Consider the following 19,146-nt stretch of genomic DNA (forward strand, 5'->3'; position numbering starts at 1 on the left):
CCGAGTCGTTCCGTGAAAAGCAAGCTTCCGGCCCAGTGCGTTACAGAAACAGAGGTTTATTTATTATTATTATATTATGATGATATTTATATATCGCCACCTTACCCATTTGCAACAAGGGGAGAGATCCATCAAACAAACAACGGAAGCTGAAATTCAGAAGGATTGTGCTGTCAAATGCGGTCTGTCCGTCCACGGTCCCTTCCAAAAGGGGAGAAGGGCCGCTGGGGGGAGGTGTGCATTGGGGCAGGGGAAATGCAGGCAAAGTCCCCTTGGAAGTCCCGCTGCCGCCCCCGTGCCGACCTGGCGGAAGCAGCGGCCGGCGGGGAACGGCACAGGCCGTGTGGGGAAGCACCTCTGTCATCGGGCCGGCCTTCACCCCAAAGGAGCCGTTTCCAGTTTCTTTTTCAGATTTTCCATCAGGAACAGGTTCTGCAGCGCCAAACTCCGGCAGTCGCCGTCGGGGTCCCTCTCGGCCACATCTGCGAAAGAGAGGAAGAGTCGCCCGAGAGGAGGGAGGGGGGGGAATGGCTCGAGGAAATTCCTGCAAAGCACGAGTTGAGCTGTCCAGTGTGCTTCAGGAAGGGAACAATTAAAGGAAGGCCTCCCCTTCCATCCCCCCGCCCCCTCTTCCAAATATCCAGCTTGTCTGACTTTGGACCAGCCTTTATTTAGAAGAAGAGCTGGTTCTTAGATGCCGCTTTTCTCTCCCTGAAGGAGTCTCAAAGCGGCTTACATTTGCCTTCCCTTTCCTCTCCCCACAACAGACACCCTGTGAGGTGGGTGAGGCTGAGAGAGTCTTGATATTACTGAAGAAGAAGAAGAGTTGGTTCTTATATGCCGCTTTTCTCTCCCTGAAGGAGTCTCAAAGCGGCTTACCGTCACCTTCCCTTTCCTCTCCCCACAACAGGCACCCTGTGAGGTGGGTGAGGCTGAGAGAGCCCTGAGATCACTGAAGAAGAAGAAGAGTTGGTTCTTATATGCCGCTTTTCTCTCCCTGAAGGAGTCTCAAAGCGGCTTACCGTCACCTTCCCTTTCCTCTCCCCAGAACAGGCACCCTGTGAGGTGGGTGAGGCTGAGAGAGCCCTGAGATCACTGAAGAAGAAGAAGAGTTGGTTCTTATATGCCGCTTTTCTCTCCCTGAAGGAGTCTCAAAGCAGCTTACAGTCGCCTTCCCTTTCCTCTTCCCACAACAGGCACCCTGTGAGGTGGGTGAGGCTGAGAGAGCCCTGAGATCACTGAAGAAGAAGAAGAGTTGGTTCTTATATGCCGCTTTTCTCTCCCTGAAGGAGTCTCAAAGCGGCTTACCGTCACCTTCCCTTTCCTCTCCCCACAACAGGCACCCTGTGAGGTGGGTGAGGCTGAGAGAGCCCTGAGATCACTGAAGAAGAAGAAGAGTTGGTTCTTATATGCCGCTTTTCTCTCCCTGAAGGCATCTCAAAGCGGCTTCCAATCGCCTTCCCTTTCCTCTCCCCACCACAGACCCCCTGTGAGGGAGGGGAGACTGAGAGAGCCCTGAGATTACTGAAGAAGAAGAAGAAGGGTTGGGTTTTCTCTGCATAAGCAGCGCCTGAGCACAGGAGGAGTCGGGGAAAGCCGATCTTGCGAGTTATGCCAAGTCCTGGGAAAATTGAGGTGCTGTGACCCCCAGGGCAGCCCGTTTCCCTTTCGAGGGCCTGGCGGCATGCCTGCCAGTGCAGGGCTCAGAGGCCGCCTGCCTGCCTGTCATTTCCTCTCCAACTCCTGCGGGAAGCCGCTTCTCCCTCTCGGGCTGAGGAGGGAAACCAACACAGAGGAGAAGGGCAAGGGTGCGGGGCCGTTTCCGTCCTCCGGGTCTCGGCCCCTTGCCTCGTGGGCCCCGAGATGTCAACTCTAGAGCCTTGCAGGGCACACCCTGCCCCCTCGCTCTGAAGGCTGGCCGTTTCCTCATCCGCTCCGTGGAATTCATCCCCTCGCAGCCGTTCGTTTTCCCAAGAAAGCAGCGCTTCCTCCCTACCGCCCCTGGTTCAGCTCAGCTCCCGTAGCACCTCCTCACCTGCCAGCCAGGCCTGAGTCTCCAGGAGTTCCTCCGACAGGTCTTCCAGGAGGCGTTCGGCTGGGACGCTGAGAAGCGTAGAGGCGACTGAAGACAGAAGGCCCTGGCGGACGTAGCTATGGGGAGAAGAAACACACTGGTAACCTTGTGCCCTTAGGAGGCCCTTACCCACCCAATTCATAGCCCTGTGGGGAAAGAGAGGGTAGGCGTCCCTCAACTCTTCTGTCTTGTACATACTTGAGCAGTCCTGCTTGTTTGGTTTCGCTCCTTGAGTCACCAAAGGTGGTCCAGCTAATCCTATTCCTCAGAGTCCCACCCAGGACTAAGCTGAGCACCAATGCAAAGATGCTTGTGTCCCACTGTAAGGAGAGGGCCACACACACACCCCAAGGCCACCCATCTTGATGATGGGTTGTTTCAGGATGGGACTTGAATTCCTGTATCAACCTAGCAGATGAATGTTCTAGTGTAGGGGTGGCTCTCCAGATGTGGCTCTCCAGATGTCCATGGACTACAATCCCCAAGATCCCTGCTGCCAGGGGCTCATGGGAATTGCAGTCCATGGCCATCTGGAGAGCCACAGCTAAGGGCTCTTGGGAATTGCAGTCCATGGGCATCTGGAGAGCCACAGTCAACAGGGGCTCCTGGGAATTGTAGTCCATGGACATCTGGAGAGCCACAGTTAGGCTACCCCTGCTCTAGCTAGCACACCGGAGGAAATGAGCTCCCACACATGAGAAATTTATGCTCAGAATCAGCCCTCGACTCCAGGTGTGATGTTGCTGCCGCCGACCCACATGGCGGCCCATCTCAATCCGGGCGGGGACTCACGCATCCGTGTGAAAGCGAAGGGTCCAAACTAACTCCAGCAACGCCTTGCCCATCGCAGCTGCTACCTGGAGGCAGGAGAGAGGAGAAACCAGCTGTGGCCGCCGGCAGCCTTCCCCACCGGGAGGTTAAAAATAGAATAAAGGAAATAACAGGCAACATGCAGCCTTTCCTGGTGCTCCAAGCGCCACCCCTCCGAGCTAGTCCCTTTCCCCTTTGCCTGAATTTGGGCACTTCAGGCCCTGAACACGAGGTGGCAGCCATTGCTGGGAATATCTGGCTTACGATGGATGTCCCTGAAAAGCTGGTGATACAGAATTCTGACAAGGGAATAAATTTCATTAATAGAGCCAACCCTTTTGATGCAGCTGTGTTCACGCCTGCAGCAGCCTGGAAGGGGGGGTGTCTGTGTGAGTAGCTGAAAACAGCATGAAGAGCGTTGGTTATGTTCAACGTGAACTGTGACACACCCCATTCAGACCCTTAAGGCTTTTTCAGTGGTCCTGGGAGTGTTTTCCGAATGGGTCGGAGCGGTCCCCGCTTGTAAGATTTCCCCGTGTTCGGGAAAGCTGGGAGTCTGCTGGAATTACTGAAGAATCATAGAGTTGGAAGGGACCTCCTGGGCCATCTGTCCCAACCCCCTTTCTGCACATGTTACTGCCAAGACAAGTCCCCCCCATCCTACATTGAGGTATTTGGTTTTTCCTGCCTAAATGCAGAACTTTACATTTGTCCCTGTTGAATTTCAGTTTATTCAATTTAGCCCACTTCTCGAGCCTATCAAGATCATCCTGTATTCTGTTGCTGTCTTCAGTTGTGTTTGCTACCCCTCCCAGTTTAGTCTCGTCTGCAAATTTAAGAAGTATCCCCTCCAATCCCTCATCCAAATCATTTATAAATATGCTGAACAACACAGGCCCCAGGACAGATCCCTGGGGAACTCCACTTGTCCCTCTTCTCCAAGAGGATGCTGAACCATTAACAAGCACCCTCTGGGTACGATTTGTCAACCAGTTACTGATCCACCTGACAGAATTAGCATCCAGACGGCATTTTACCAACTTGTGAACAAGAATATCATGTGGAACTTTATCAGAAGCTTTACTGAAATCCAGATAAACTATGTCCACGGCATTCCCCTGGTCCAGCAAGAATGAAAAGACCAAGAGGGTCGGGGTCTGGGCAGCAAGACAGGCTGCAGGGTCCTCGCCCTTCCTAACTGGATTGCCGTTTTTGAAAGCTGCTCACCCCGGTATTGACGGCCAAGTACATCAAGACGGCCAACGTGTGCGCCAGCCGGCCAAGCACCATGTGGTCGTCACCGAGGAGGTCGAAGGTCGTCAGGGACCTGGGAAGGAACACGGAGGAAGCCTGAGGGTTTTTTGCGGCGATCGCAGACTGGGCCGCTTCGTTTCTTTCCGCTTAGCGCAGCAAAGAAACGGAGCACGGCGGAGACTTGGTAGCCGCTTCTGCAAGCGCGGAAGCTGTGGGGTCCGCATCCGTGCCAAGATTCAGGGGCAGAGCGGCTGGAGGCGCCCGGGGTCTTTACCTGTCAAAGTTCTGAAGAAGCGGGAAGAAGAAATGCCCGGCCACCGGGCCAAACTTGTTGGGGGTGCACGGCAGCTCTGCACGAGATGGGCCCTGTGCCAAACAAACAGACGGGTTGGTGGGTTGGCAGCATTTTGCTCACATGCCACCAGTCTGGGAAGAGGCCGAATGTTCTGCTCCACGCCTCCCAAGCTGGCTGAAGGCTCTCTTTCCATGCCACGCGCTCTCCCACATCTACATGCCCCCCTTTTCCCCAGCCAAGACAGAAAGCAATTCCTGCTAAGGAAACGGCTCCTGTGCTCCTGCCTCCTTCTGCTTCTTTCCTCTCCTTGGGTTCATGGAGGATGCTTTCATCAGGTTCTCTAGGCCTTTCCCGCCTCTCCGTCTCCCTCGCTAAAGGCTCAAACCACTAGTGCCTGACCCCTATAGCCATGTTTGGACCCACGGCCCCGAGGAAGTCCAAGCAGCCTGCCAGGATGAGAATTCAAGGCCAGGACCCCGACAGGCGAGGCAAGACTTTCTGGCGCCCGGGGGATTGATCTCCCAAAGGCAGCTGGCAGCTTTCCGGTTTCTACGGACCCTCCTGTGCTGAGTGAAGGCAATTTTCGAGCTGGTGCTTCGGAACGAAAGAAGGCTGTCCGAAGATCTCCCCTTGCAGAGCACCAGAGGGGCACGGAAGGCTTCCGTTCTAGAAAACGGCAGGGCATCTTCCTCCATCCTCGCATGCCCAGTGGACGAGCTGCCGCCGATCTTCCGGATTCCCTAGCCTTACCTTGGCAAACCGCCGGGTCTTGCTTTCAATCCTTTCTTCCACAACTCGCCGCCAGTCGGAAGGATCCGGCTGGTCTCCAGAGAGGACCTGGATGCTGGCCTGTTTGAGACCCGGGAGCTGCTCCGGTTTAGGGGCGACCGGCTTGGAGAGTTCCTGGGCCGCCGTGGCCAGCACCTGGGCAAACCGGCAAAAAGGGTGTTGTGTGACCAGTGTGTGTGCAGCATGGGCTTTGCACAGCAGCTGCCGCCTTGCATTTCTTCTGGACCCAACAGGGGTCAAGAATGCTTGAGGGCAAGAAGGCGCCAAGACGGGGAAGGCAGGGGCAGGCGGGCGCCACTTACGTCCAACATGTCCATGCGCTGGCGGAGGCTGTAGTTCAGGGAGTAGAACTCTGCCGTCAAGAAGCGAGACACCTCGACGACAGGAAGAGGAAAGGGGATTCAGATCCCTCCTTGGACTCCGCTCCCCTCACCGCAGGGATCCCCCTGACTACTCTGCCCTGGGTTACCGGAGGGAAAAACCAACCGGCACTTACTGAAACGCCCAAAACCTGCAATCCACGACAGCGTAAAGACTCACGGGGATGGGATCGGTGACGGCGAGCGCCACCAGAGCGCTCTGCCGGAGCCCCGCGAAACCGTCGATGTAGCTCTTCTCTTCCAGGTGCAGCAGAACTTTTGTCAGCTCCACGCTCACCTGCGGGAAACAGCCAGGCTGTCTGACCAGAGAGAAATAAGGCCCAGGGGGGAGAAGCTTATCTGAAGCGGGGATTCCCTGTCCTGGGATGCTGCCTTTTTTGTGGTCTCCAGCCCTTTGCTCACACCTACCCAGGTTCCCAGCCTCAAATAATTCTTGCTTGGACTTGCCACACCACTGCAGCTGGCGTGGGTCGCTGGGGGTTCTTTTGAGGTTGCTTCGGCACAGGATTTGGGGGAAGAGCAATGCATGCAAGGCCAAGGACTCGCGCCCGCCACTTTCCTGGCAAGCAGGCACAGGGGTGGCTAATCTCATCGCTCCAAGGCGAGCCCGTGCACCGCTAACCGATCTCGGGCAGAACGGGGAGATGCGCACAGATCTGAGCCCCACGGGAGGCTGAACCGCGTTTCACCTCTCGAGCGGCCGCTGCGTTTCTTCGGATCAAGGTCCCCAGGACGCCCATGGTGGCTTCGTACCTGTCGGCGTCTTCAGGGCCCGCCAGGACTGAAATTGGAGCACAGAGAGATCAATTTGAGTTCTCTGTGCGGGCGTGTGCCAAGAAGAAGTACAGGGGACCGGCCTGGGGACGCTTGACAAAGCAGGCCGGACCAACAGTCCTCCGGGCTCCGTGTTTACACTGGCTGGCCGGGAAAAACAGCTTCCCCAATCTCTGCTGCCCGAGATCCTTGAACGGGAGGTGCCTGGGGACCTTTGGCTTGGAAAGCACATAAAGACACTCCCACGCTCCACCAAAGTCTGGTCTCTCTAATATATAATAGCATAATATAACATAATGTAACATTAACCTGCTTTCTTGTGTTAGCTCAAAGGCCAGGTGTTCGGATCCGGATGCCTCCTGAGAAGTTCGCAGAGCAAGAACTCCGCACACACACACACACACACACACCACAGACACACCCGCCATTCAACGGCATCCATCCTGGATCACCAAATCTCCACCGTGGTCCACAGGTGGAAGGCCGTTAAGTGCGTCAAATAACGCAAGAGCCAACTGCAGAAGACGTCAACGACCATTGCCAAGGCCCCCCACAAATTCACAGGGGCTCCCGTGGCCGCCCCTGTGGCACAGGAAGAAAACCAGGCAGAGAGATTTGATTGGCTCTCTAACCCTCGCTTACTTTCAATACAGTCTCGGATATAAGCCGGGGCCTTGACCTTCCGCAGCTCTCGGTCTTCGGACATGTCGTAGGGAACAAGGTCATCGTCGCTGTACAAGAAACGGATGAGGGATGAGCCCCTTCGGAGGCGTGAAGTCCCCCCTCTCGGTCAGCTGCAAAATTGGAATCAGAAAAGCCCAAACCGCTTTGATGCTTAGCGATCGGATCCCCACGGCCTACCTGTCCAGGTCAGAGTCGGCCCCCTGGCTGGGCTTTGCCGAAGCAGCCGGGGATGGTTTTGTGCCGGGTCCCGGGAAAGGTGGTCTGTCGTTCCTGCTGCAGCGAGTTGAAAAAGACAAGATAGAATCATAGAATCATAAGAGTTGGAAGGGGCCATACAGGCTATCTAGTCCAACCCCCTGCTCAATGCAGGATCATAGAATCATAGAGTTGGAAGGGGCCATACAGGCCATCTAGTCCAACCCCCTGCTCAACGCAGGATCAGCCCTAAGCATCCTAAAGCATCCAAGAAAAGGGTGCATCCGACCTTTGCTTGAAGACTGCCAGTGAGGGGGAGCTCACCACCTCCTTAGGCAGCCTATTCCACTGCTGAACTACTCTGACTGTGAAAAAGTTTTTCCTGATATCTAGCCTATATCGTTGTACTTGAAGTTTAAACCCATTACCATAAAGCTACGGGCATTGCAGCGATCCTTCCTTAGCGCAAGGGATCACCCTGGAGCAAGCACCAAGGAGCTTGTGGGGATGGGGCCCTGTTGAACCCCCAAGGAGGAGAGATTTCCTAGAATGTGAATAGCAAGAACCTCACTTGTCCTCAATGCCGCGCACAAAACCAAAAATACACACGAGTGGCTATGTCTCATGGATGTAATGCTGGCTTCTCCAGTCTCCGATTAACCTCCCAAAGCAGCTGTTTCTCCCTCTCCCCGCAACGCGAGGCAACGTGCGGGAGGCAAGGCTGGGAGAGCTCTGGCAGAACTGTGACTAGCTCAAGGCCAACCCGGCTGGCTGCACAGGGAGGAGGAGCGGAGAATCAGGCCTGGCTCTTGCAACAGAGCAATGTCCCTGAACAATGTTCAAGGAGAGAAAATGAGCTGGTTTTTTTTGCACAGGCAAGGAGCTTTCCTGCCTTCCTTCTTCCTGCCAACTTCTCCCCTCCCTGGATCTTTAAAACCACAGGGGTTGAAAATGGGCAAGCGGGGAGGGGAGAATTCGGGCCTGCGTCTAAAATGCAAAATCCCTGCAAAAAAATTCTGATTTATCCCTGTTTGTTGTGATCCCTCCTTGGGAGTCTTTTTCTGAACAATAATAATATCTGTGTTGGCAAAATCACGAGAGAACGCGGACGCCACTTACACAACGCCTGACGGTTCACTGGGAAGGGCCTGTTCCAGCCTCGGCGTCAGCAGTGCCTTGAGTCTTCTGATCTCCTCGTCTTCTTCGTACTGACCCATTTGAAAGTCAAAAACAAACCTTCATCACCTTCCTTGAGGCCACTTTCGACATTTCGCTAGGGAAAAGGGGCCGGCAAAGTGTGCTCCGGGTACGTTTGTCCGGGACTATCTCTCCCAGAAAACACCGAGGCGAAAACGTGGCGTTGCCGGCTAACCTGGAATTTGAGGGCCGGCCCCTCTGGCGTGATCCTGACGCTAAGGCTCTCGGCCACCACCATCCCCAGATGGCGCACCCGGGGCAAGTTGCTGTCCAGGTGGCACTTCATCCCCTCCATCACGCTTGCGAGCAGCTCTGGAAGAGAAAGGTGGCAGCAGCCTGGCGTGAGCTTAGCAGCCTCTTTTGCGCTGCCAGGATGAAGCATTTGCGGTGGGCTATCTGAACCAGGGTTGAGGTAATTGATTTTTTTAGATCTCTTTTTGGAAATTTCAATGTATCGGGTGATATGACCGTATAAGGTCATCTTGACCTCTCTTTTTCTCCCCTCCCAAAGGCCAAGGATGGGCCTGGAGGGGGTGGGAAAAGAAGGGGCCCTGGTTGAAAAAGTCCTTCCTGGCCTGGTGGGAGGGTCTGGGTGATGTCACTTCTGCTGACATGTGACTTCTGGGGGCGGGGCGGGAAAGTGTGGTCCGCTGACCTCACTTCCGGAGTTCCTCGAGGCATGAAGAATGTTTCAAGGGTTTCTCGGTGATGGAAAGGTTGAGGAAGGCCGAGTTACAGAAGTGCATCAATGACCTGACCAGGAGTTTATGGGGGAACCTGTGTCTCTTTTGAGATCTTCGCTAGGGCGTTCTGACGCCATCAGGAGGGGACGGCGCTTACCTTTCCTGCCCAGCCTAGACGGAAGCCGCCATTGTCAACTCGCAGGGAAGTCATCACCTGGATTCCCACCAGCCAATTACAGCCCGGAAGAACCACAGAATGGGCATTTTTGCGAGAGATCAGCATTGCTAGCCACAACATCCCGGATCCATCCCGGTCGCAACGCAGGCCCCAAAACAGAGCTGGGAGCGGCAGTTTGGCAGAGGTGCCTGCAGGCAGCTCCGCGGGATTTCTCTCTCTCCTGCCCTCCCCCTTACCTTGCCTGTTGTCCTCTATGTCTGCGTTTTTCACATGCGAGAGGCAGATCAGGATGGCCTTGCTGATGTACACCTGCTGCTCCAAGGGAGAGTGCTTCACGGCGCTGCTGCTTCCCCAGATCCCCAGCAGCTCTTTCAAAGCCTGCACGGGAAATCTGGCATCAAGGTCAGCGGGAAATTCTGCACCCCTCCCTCCAAAGCCTTGGGTTTGTGCAACAACTGCCTACCTACCTACTTACCTACCTACCTGTCTAGCATCTACCTATCTAGCCATCCATCCATCTGTCCATTCATCATCTATCAACCCATCCACCCACCCATCCACCCACCCACCCATCCTTCCATCCATCCATCCATCCATCCATCCTTCCATCCATCCATCCATCCATCCATCCACCCACCCACCCACCCATCCATCATCTATCTTCCATCCAGGAATCATCTATACAACCGTACATCCATCCACACCATCATCTATCTATCTACCATCCATCCATCCATCTCATTTTTATACTGCCCTCCTTTGTGGCTCAGGGCAGTTCACAGGGAAAATAAAACCCAATATGACAGCTACAACCTGAATTTAGTGACTGCATCGATATCAACAACAGCAATAGCACCAACAACGCCGAACACTGAATATTTAATCATTCGCTGTTTAACTACTCGCATTTCGACCGTGACCCCCCAGATTGGTCAGATCAGGATGGGTGTTCTGGAGGGCCCAACAGACGTTGTCAATTCACTGGCCTCAACCAAATCCTTGGCAGAAGAGCCCCATTTTGCAGGCCCTGCAGAACTCTGCTAGCTCCATCAATATCACAAGCTGCTCCACGAACCTTGGCCAGGAAGGGGCGCCGTGTGCTGTCCAGGGCTAGGTACCCAAGGAGGCTCTGCAGCACCGTGGTCTGTAATGAAAGCCACAGCACACAACGTAATGGTCAGTTGGGAAGGTGAGGACAGTATTTTCTTTTCCTAGGCATGTTAAGTCCCTCCCCACCAGCACGTTCAAACCAACAATGTCCTTGTGGTACCCAAGAGAACAGAAGTGACCCCGAATGCACTGCTGTGACCTTTGGAAGGTCACTTGCCCAGATGGAGGGGAGGAGAAGAAGAAGAAGAAGAAGAGTTGGTTCTTATATGCCGCTTTTCTCTACCCGAAGGAGGCTCAAAGCGGCTTACAGTCGCCTTCCCAGAGGGAAGATGATGGCGGAACAACATCTGAAGTCTGTCTGACATGGCTCCAGCCCAGAATCTAAGCTCACTTAGGACTGGCCAGGACCTAGAGAACCAGACCGACTGCTCACAGGACCATCTCACCCGAGAGGAGCTGTCCGTCCGCACATGTACCCGGTTCCTCTCCTGTGCACATGGTGGGCACGAAGCTAACCTCTACAGATATATTCCCCATGTACACAAAGAGCACCAAGAGCTCTGAGCTTCTCAGGTGAAGGGCAGAATGCACCTGTGACACCATCCAGTCCCCCCTTGCTGGACGAGGGCAGGTGTCACCATTCTGGCTGCCTTCACGAGGTCAAGGGCACAGCTGAAGACCTCCTGAAGAATACCCCTCCTCCCCACTCTTAAAGCCAGGCAACACCTTCCTCGTGCTTGTGGAGAGGGAACCGAGGCCAACCTGCTCCACGGACTCAGAAACTGCAGAGCCGCGGCCTCATCATCGGCTCAAAATGCTGCTGGCTTCCCTCCAAGCCCTAGCCGGGGCGTCCTCACCGGATGGCTGTACTGGAGCAGCAGCAGCTTCTGGGTCATCACAAACTGAGCCTTCTTGCTCTTGACGACCAAATTCCCCAGCAGGCGGGACAAGACGACGGCCCTAGGAACACAAGAGACCAAACGTCAGCAAACCCCTTTCCTTCTCTCCGGCTCTGCGGCGTCTGACTGGCGGATTCGGGAACGGACCTCAGCAAGGGCTAGCTGGTGGGAGAACCGAATCGCCTTGCTTACAAACCTGCGGGAAGGGAAAACCTCGGCAAGAGATGCGTAATGGGTGCACTCTTCTACCAGCAGCATTTAAAAGTAGGCAAGCTGGGTTGATGGGGAAGAAACAGGGAGAGCCATTCCGCAGGGCCTGTAAAACGGAGCTTTTCCACCAGGCCTTTGGCGGATGCTGGGTGGATCGGGAAACATCTTGTCTCTCCCCGGACTGTCATTTTACCATCTTTCTGGGCACGCCAGCTGTGGGAATGGTTGGGTGGGGATGGATAACACAGCAGGGGTGGGTGGGTCATGGGTAGTTTTTTTTTGCCGATTTTTATGTCATTTTGCTGTTTTCACTTGCTAACCGCCGTGAGCCAGCAGAGCTGGGAATGGCGGCCGATAAATGGAATTAATAAATTAATAAAATCTGAGCCTCTCCCCACAATCTTCCCCCACCGGGATTCTTGAAGCCCTCCGGCACCGAAAACGCCTTTGCAGGCTCTGTTTCCAGTCACAACGGTGGAATTGGTGGTCACGAGAACTTATCAAACCCTTAAAAGCACGCCTCCCACACGCCGTACCCTGGCGCTGCCTGGACGAAGCCACAGACGACGGCTTCCATCCAGCGGTCGGGCACGCTGTCCACCAGTCGCCAGCACATGCGCTGCCAGATGCAGTCGTGCCGAGTTCGGTCTGCCAAGCGGGGCACCAAGACGCTCAGGATTTCTCCTGCGTCGCAAAAGGAAAAAGGATCAGGTTCTTCCCTCTTTATTCCTTTCTGGCCGGCCAGCTGCATAACGGGGGAAGACGGGGAAATAGGAAGATTTCCCAGAAGTGCAGATTTTTCGGGATTCGTTATGTGCCCACGAGCGCGGCTGTTACTCTTCGTGCTGAGCCTTTCCTCCCTTGCTTTCCGCTTGGGACGTGTGCCTTCTAGTGGCGGCAGAGAAGCACATGGCTTTTCTGCTAGCCGTAAGCAGGGACAACACACAAGCCAGGCCTCAATCCGATGAGCTTCGGCCAATTTCCGTGAAACAGTTCAGCAAGTTGTTTAAAGGGAAAGAGACCCATCATACAGTATACTAGATCAAAACACAATCTTAAATTTTGTACGTGTTTTTAAAAACTATTTAAAGAATCTACATTCGCTCCAGTTTGCTACTCTGGAAACGCCACTGGCTCGTTTCATTACTGTCCCTTGAGACTGCTCTGCTGATGGGCTGCCGTGCTTGCTGTGGATTGTTTTTAGAGGCAACTTGCTCGTTTTATTTATTTTATTTTTATTTAGACGTGTCCCCGCCGCTCCCGAAGCCGGTCCGGCTCGTGGCGGTTTACGGTAAAAACAAAAATACAAGACGATATAATAAAAACAACTGAATCAATTTGTAACAGATTTTGGGCCGTCCCTAGTTCCATGACTTCACCGATTTCCTCAGATTCAGTGGCTAGCTTGGTGAAGCCTGAGGTTTGTGCAGGCCACATAGTCAAACGCTCCGGCACACTCTAGCCGAGGGGCTTCTGGATTCTGTGCTTCTGAATCTTTCTGGGAAAGGCTTGCAGCTCAATGTATTGTTTCTTTACGTTCCATGTGAACTGCCCTGAGCCTCAGGGGAGGGCGGTACACAAATGCAATCAATCAGCCAACAGATAAGCAAATAAATACCAGCACACGCAGAAGGCGTGGCATTGGAAGCTAAAAGAATCACCGTTTCCAGAGGGAGGAAGGATTTTTGGCGGGCTGCTAGAGATATTTGCTTTGAGCAGCTTCATGCTCATTCAGACCCACCCAGAAGATCAGAGGTCTTCAAAGCTCCCTTAGATGGAGCGGATCTCCTGATCCAGAACAGAGCGGAAGCTATTCTGAAAGCAAATTCTCTTTAAAAGAAGAGCGCGGGGACAGTGCTATCAAGTCAAAGCCAACGAGACAACCCTGTTTGAGGCAAGAGAAGAACGCAGTTGGTTCACCTGGACCTTCTTCTGGACATCCAAGTACTAACCAAGGCTGGCCATGCTTAGCTAGTCAGGGCTAAAAGAAGGCGGAGAGATCACTCACTTTGCCTTCCGTGCACACAGGCCTTCCCCAGCATCTGAGACACGAAGGAGATGGAGCAATCCAGGCCACCTAGGAGACAAACAAGAGCCGCAGCCAGTCAGATCACCATCTGCTCAGTGTCAAACCTCAGACCTGCTGCATTGTTAACAAAAGCCTGACAGGACTGGAAGTCCATTCGGGACCCAAAGCAAGCATCAGCAAAGCCTTCTAGGAAGCCAAAACTCTATGGTTACAGGGCATTCAGAAGAACTGTTGTAGAATTCCTTCATTGGCATACACAAGACAATGTATCACCTCCAAGTGTTGGATGTATATTTGTTAAGAAGAGCATATCTTGTAGCACGGTTAAACATCTTTCCCTCAAATGTAACTCAGGGCAGATTTCTCCAAATTCCAGCTTCAATGGATGTAACATTCCTGACCCACTTTACCATATACTTATTGAATGTCTTCGGCTTGTTCAACTGCGTTGTCCTTTAGTGAGTTACCTGAAGGAAATTAAGTTGCTCTGTGTGGATGAGAAGCATTTGATTAATAAACTACTAAGTCATAAAGACCCTGCATTTCTTGTGATGGTAGCCAAGAGACTGCTGGCTATGCCAAATTATGATTTCATGAATTCTATAACCCTTTAAATATCTAGTTTTAACATGTTGCCCTATCCGTGCCGATAAAGGCATTCCGATTCCGAAGGCAGCCTTTGACAAATATTTTAATGCGCCTTATTTTTATTTTCAATCAACAACTGTGCTAAGACTCAGTTTTGTTGTGCTGTCTCAGACCAACACGGCTACCCGCTTGAATCTCTCTTTATTGGGCCATGTTAAATTGATGCAGCAGTATGCAAACTTTGATTTTCCACAGCACTCTTCACATGACAGTATCTTGTCAGATAAAGTCACTCCCCTGCTAAAGGCTCTGTGGAACTCGGAAGCTTGCAAGGGGCTGCATCGGTAACCACCGTGGGTCCATCAGAAGGCCTTGTTGTATTTCGGCTCCGAAGGCGCGGTACCAGACCCCGCGCAAGCTCACCTCGCAGCCATTCAGAGATCTTCTCGAGCACGTGCACCATCGCCAGGCCAAGCGCCGGGAAGTAGTTCTGCGGGAAGAAGGCGGGACGATTTTCGACCTGCAGCTTGTTGGCGAGATGGTCAGGGAGGCACACCACCTTGCTGAGGAGCGCTTCCTGCAGCACCGGAGAGCCGGCTTGCGACTGGCGCTTGCACACCTCCCACATCAGAGAGGACAGTCCCCCGCGTTGGAGGAGCTGCTCCAGGACGTCGGTGGCTTTATTCAGACGGAAGCTGGGCCTGCAAAGAGAGGAAGGTTCCACCTTGATATGTTAATCGGTGAGGCAAAGGCAGCACGAAAGGACGGCATTGGCTGGTCAGGTCACGCCCGCAACATGTGGCATTCACAGAATCTCAGGCAGCGACTTTTTAAAAAATTGTAGTGGTGGGAGGGCCAGGGTGGCCAAACTGTAGTTCTCCAGATGGCCAAGGACTACAATTCCCATGAGCCCCTGCCAGCATTTACTCAGCACTCTCAATTTTCCACCAATTTTTAGCTCAGCACCCCCCATTGTGGTATCTGTGGATACTGTGACGCCACCCAATTATTATGTTTTGGTCTCCCTAAAGCAGGGGTAGTCAAACTGCGGCCCTCCAGATGTCCATGGACTACAATTCCCAGGAGCCCCCTGCCAGAGTTCGCTGGCAGGGGGCTCCTGGGAATTGTAGTCCATGGACATCTGGAGGGCCGCAGTTTGACTACCCCTGCCCTAAAGCAATGAGTTGGTCCTGGCTTTCCTTTGCTTGGACTGGGCAGGAGATGCTTCAGGGGACCTCTGAGAGGCATCGCCTTTATGTGTGCAGGGATCATCCATCTGGAACCAGCTGCCTCTGTTATAGAAAGCAACTTGCTTTACACCCTCCCAGCATTTCATGTTTAGATCTATCCACAAGACTACCATTTTGGGTGTCACGCACTATCCTTTCCCAAAATTCCAAAAGCACAAGTTCAGGGACGCCTACCTGAGTTAATATTTCCATGCTCAGAGCAGAGAAGCCAAAAGGACAGTAAAATTCTAGAATTAGAAAATGCAACAGTCGGAGCCATGCTTACCCTGTAGAAATGATAGAGTCCAATAAAACCATAAAGGATTGGTCTGCCGGCCCTTCCAGGAAAAAGCTGTCCCACAATTCCTTCTCCTCATCTGACGGGAAAATCTCCAGCCAATCCGGACGCAGGTTACAGATAAGGCATTGCAGAAAGGTAGTGAAATGGCTGTGGATAAATTCTTCCTTCTCTTTTGGAGTGGGCGGGCTTTCAGGCCCGCCCAGGTACCTCTTGATGGTCTGTAAAGTCTCGCGGATCTGGACGCCATCCCTGGAAGAAGACAGGATGCTGTTTGCTTCCAGCACAGCACGATGGACCGGAAGCGACTCCATTTCTCCTAGAAGCTGCTGGAAAACAATGAGAAAAGTGGCAACAGATGAATTAATTAATTTCTTATATTTAGATTCCACCCTCCTTTGTGGCTCAGGGCAGTTTATGTGGAACATGGTAGTAAGTATAATACAATTCTTTTTTTAAGTGGTGGAAGGGCAGGGGTGGCATCTGACTCCACAGATGTCCATGTTTATTGCAGAAAGCAATAAAAGGCAGCAAATAGCCAGCAAAAGGCAGTAAAAAGCTTCAGGGGAGGGCAGTATATAAATATAATAAAATAAACAATAGGCAGTAAAAGGCAGCAAAAGGCAATAAATGGCAGCAATACGCAGTAAAAGGCAGCAGTAGACAATAAATGGCAGAAAAAGTAGCATTAGGTAATAAAAGGCAGCAAAAGGCAATAAATGACAGCAATAGGAAGTAAAAGGCAGCAATAAGCAGTAATAAAGGGCAATAAATGACAGCAATAGACAATAAAAAGCAGCAAAACGCAATACATGGCAGTAATGGGCAATAAATGGCAGCAAAAAGCATTAGGCAATAAAAGGCAGCAAAAGGCAATAAATGGCAGCAATAATAAGCAGTAATAAAAGGCAATAAATGGCAGCGCTTGACAGCAAAAGGCAGTCCAAAGCCTCGGGGGGGGGGAGACATATGGGCAGGCTCCCGCTCCCACCCACGTGACTGGGGGTCCCCGGCCCTCCGCGCCCCTCACCTCTTCCTCCCCCTCCTTCAGGCGCCGCCGCTGTCCAGCCCGGCCGAGTCGCGGGGCGCCATCACGGCAGCAGGCGCGCGCGCGCATATCCTTCCCGCCCGCTGATTGGCTTGCCGCGCCGCTCCGTCCCCGCCCCTCCGCTGCGTGCGGCCAGCCAATGAGGCGCTTTGTTTTGACGGCGCTCCGGCCGGGCGTGCGTGCGGACTGAAGGAGGGGGGGGGGTTGTGGGCGGGGCCGAGCGCGCGCGCCGTGCGGAGCCCCGTTGCCGCTCTCTCCCTTTCCCCCCCCCCTCAGCCTCGCGCCAATCCACCCCCACCCCGCGCGCGCGGTCGCTCGTGCCGCGGGAGGAAGCGGAAGCGGCGCGGCTGGCGTTGGGCGCGCGAGGGGAGCGGCGGCGGAGGCGTTGCCGGGGCTGGCGGGGCGCGGAGCTGCCGGCCGGGGCCCTCCATGCATCAGGTGCGAGCGCAGCCCGGGCCGGCGCGGGGGCCAGGAGCGCCGGGGGACTCTGCATCTCTGCAGCGGCCTCGGCGCCCGGGGGTGGGTGGGTGGGTGGGTGGGTCGGCGGAGAGGCTGCAGGGTCGCTCTGGCGGCAAGCGGCGGGCTCCAAGCGCAAGGAGAGGCAGGCTGCTGCGGGCGCGGTGCAGTCCCTCCGGCAGGCGGAGGTTCGCTTCCCACTGGGCTGCCTCTTGTCGCCGGGGGCTTTTGGCGGCGGCAGCACAGGGGCCCGCGGGCTGCACACATCGGGAGCCTCGGGCAGGCGGGGGCCACAGGGGCGCCACAGGGCCCGGGCGGGGGCCGCTGGATCGCCCGGGACGGCCCGCGGCGTGGCGGATTCCCGAACCGACCCAATGCTAACTGCGGATCTCGAGGCTGCCGCTGCAAGGTTGAGCCCAGCCTGCCACTGGGTCGATCTGGGTCGGCCGGGCGCTGGGGCGGGGCGGGGCGGGCGGGCGGCAAGGCAGACAGACCCCGGGCCAGCCCCCGCAGGGCGCCCGAGCCGGGGGATCGCGGAGCGGGAGGCTTGCTTTGTTCCAACCCCGCAGCCCCCCAAGGCGGTGGCGGCGGCGGCGGCGGCGGCGCCGTCCCGTGCAATGTGCGCGCCTTTTCCGTGCTGTGGGGCCGCCTGGGGGGAGCCGCCAGCCCCACTCCCAGCCCGGGCGAGGGAGGGAGGGAGGGAGAAGCCGCGCTCCCCACTGGCGGGCGGGCGGGCGGGCGGAGGGGAAGGGGAGGGAGCGGCGGCGGCGGCGGCGGCTGTTTGGCGCGAGGCGATGCGCGGGACCCGCTCGGCCCCATGGTGAGGCGCGGGCCGCGGAGCCCCCCGGGTGCCCGAGAGCCGCGCGACGGCCAGGCTGAGGCTGAGGCGGCGGAGAGGACGACGAGGAGGAGGAGGAGGCCGGGGCGGCCGCCTCCCCTCCTGCTGGGCCTCAGGCGTCGCCCCTTCCTGCCCGCCTCCTTCCCTCCCTCCCTCCCTCTTGGAGGGGCCCGTCGAGCGAGCGGGGTCCCCTCAGGGCCTGCCGGGCCGCCCCCCTCTCCGCCTGCCTTGACCGAGGGGACCGAGGCGCAAACAACGGCGGCCATGTTGAGAGGGCTCCTCCGCAGGAGCCGAAACTTCGCCCCCTCAGCGCTCTGGCGGCCGCTCAGACCCCCGCAGGCTGGGCGGCCCCCTCACGGGGTGTTCTTTCTCTCCCCCCTTCTCCCCGCAGGATGACGGTCAAGCTGGGCGAGGACGGGCACAAGAAGCTCGGCAAGCGCGCCGCGGCGTCGGCGGCGGGCGGCGAGGAGTCCCCGGCCGAAGAAGGAGCTGGCGAGGACGGCGGAGGCACAAAGAAGGACCAGGCGGGACCCCCGGGGACGGCGGACGGCGGACCCCCGCCTCTGGCCCCGGCCCTCGGCCACGACCAGCATCATTTCCTCCGGTCCAGCGTGCGGCCGCAGAGCAAGAGGCTCAGGAAGGATGGCCAGGCGGCTGCCACGGGCCTCGGCGGCGGGGCCGGCCCCCCGCCCGCCAAGGGGAAAGGTAGGTGGGTGCACAGCACAGCACAACACACAAAAAGAAGCCACACGCCACCCTGGAAGGGGGTCGGCGGGAGGAGGGGGTCTGCTGCATTCCTGGCCGTTTTGGTGGCTCCCCCCAATCTTGGCTGCTCTCGGGAGCCTTCAAAACGGTGCTCGGGTGTGTGCACAGAACCGGGTCGGGAGCCTGCCGTTTAGGATCTCAAGGCCTCCCTTTGCAATTCTGCCCGATCCTGTTTTGTTTGTTTTTTTTTTTTTTGCCTCGGTTGGAATCTTTTGTTTGGGTCGCTCTTCGGCAGGGTCGAGGCGGAGTCGTGCTCGCCCCCAAAATGGCTGGCTTGGTGAGAATTGCGCTAGCTCTGTAGGTTGTTGAACGGGGAGGGAGGGGGGTTGCTGTTGTTGTTTCCCTGCCCTTTTCCGAAGACGG

At 55.6% G+C, this 19,146-nt stretch overlaps 2 protein-coding genes across 5 annotated transcripts in view; one reads left to right on the top strand and one right to left on the bottom strand.

The window, feature by feature from the left end:
- Positions 1–56: 56 nt before the first annotated feature.
- On the bottom strand, positions 57–16,938 carry TELO2 (telomere maintenance 2). 3 transcript variants are annotated; one of them, XM_077316815.1, is made up of 21 exons: positions 16,707–16,938; positions 15,665–16,002; positions 14,573–14,850; positions 13,541–13,609; positions 12,069–12,216; positions 11,281–11,383; positions 10,389–10,457; positions 9,550–9,691; positions 8,628–8,764; positions 8,375–8,463; positions 7,238–7,333; positions 7,019–7,107; positions 6,292–6,383; positions 5,763–5,879; positions 5,525–5,596; positions 5,184–5,357; positions 4,413–4,504; positions 4,112–4,211; positions 2,867–2,931; positions 2,036–2,151; positions 57–482 (listed from the first exon to the last, which is right to left on the bottom strand). In XM_077316815.1, the coding sequence occupies exons 1-21, from the start codon at positions 16,791–16,793 to the stop codon at positions 376–378; spliced, it is 2,580 nt and encodes an 859-aa protein (XP_077172930.1). In that variant the 5' UTR covers positions 16,794–16,938; the 3' UTR covers positions 57–375. The 3 variants fall into 3 exon arrangements, with proteins under 3 accessions (XP_077172930.1, XP_077172927.1, XP_077172929.1); XM_077316812.1 differs by having other exon boundaries at positions 58–482; positions 15,665–16,005; positions 16,707–16,936; XM_077316814.1 differs by having other exon boundaries at positions 58–482; positions 7,238–7,330; positions 15,665–16,005; positions 16,707–16,934.
- Positions 16,939–16,986: 48 nt separating this feature from the next.
- Positions 16,987–19,146, top strand: part of CRAMP1 (cramped chromatin regulator 1) — a 37,949-nt gene continuing 35,789 nt past the window's right edge. Inside the window, exons 1-2 of one of the 2 annotated variants that reach the window (XM_077316811.1) lie at positions 16,987–17,162; positions 18,410–18,723. In XM_077316811.1, the coding sequence (XP_077172926.1) occupies positions 18,411–18,723 (313 nt within the window). In that variant the 5' untranslated portion in view covers positions 16,987–17,162; position 18,410. Of the gene's footprint in view, positions 17,163–17,918; positions 18,001–18,409; positions 18,724–19,146 lie in introns of those variants that run through there. The other variant, XM_077316810.1, reaches the window with a different exon arrangement.

This window comes from Paroedura picta, chromosome 17 (genome assembly GCF_049243985.1).
Source record: "Paroedura picta isolate Pp20150507F chromosome 17, Ppicta_v3.0, whole genome shotgun sequence".
Classification (NCBI taxonomy): Eukaryota; Metazoa; Chordata; class Lepidosauria; order Squamata; family Gekkonidae; genus Paroedura; species Paroedura picta.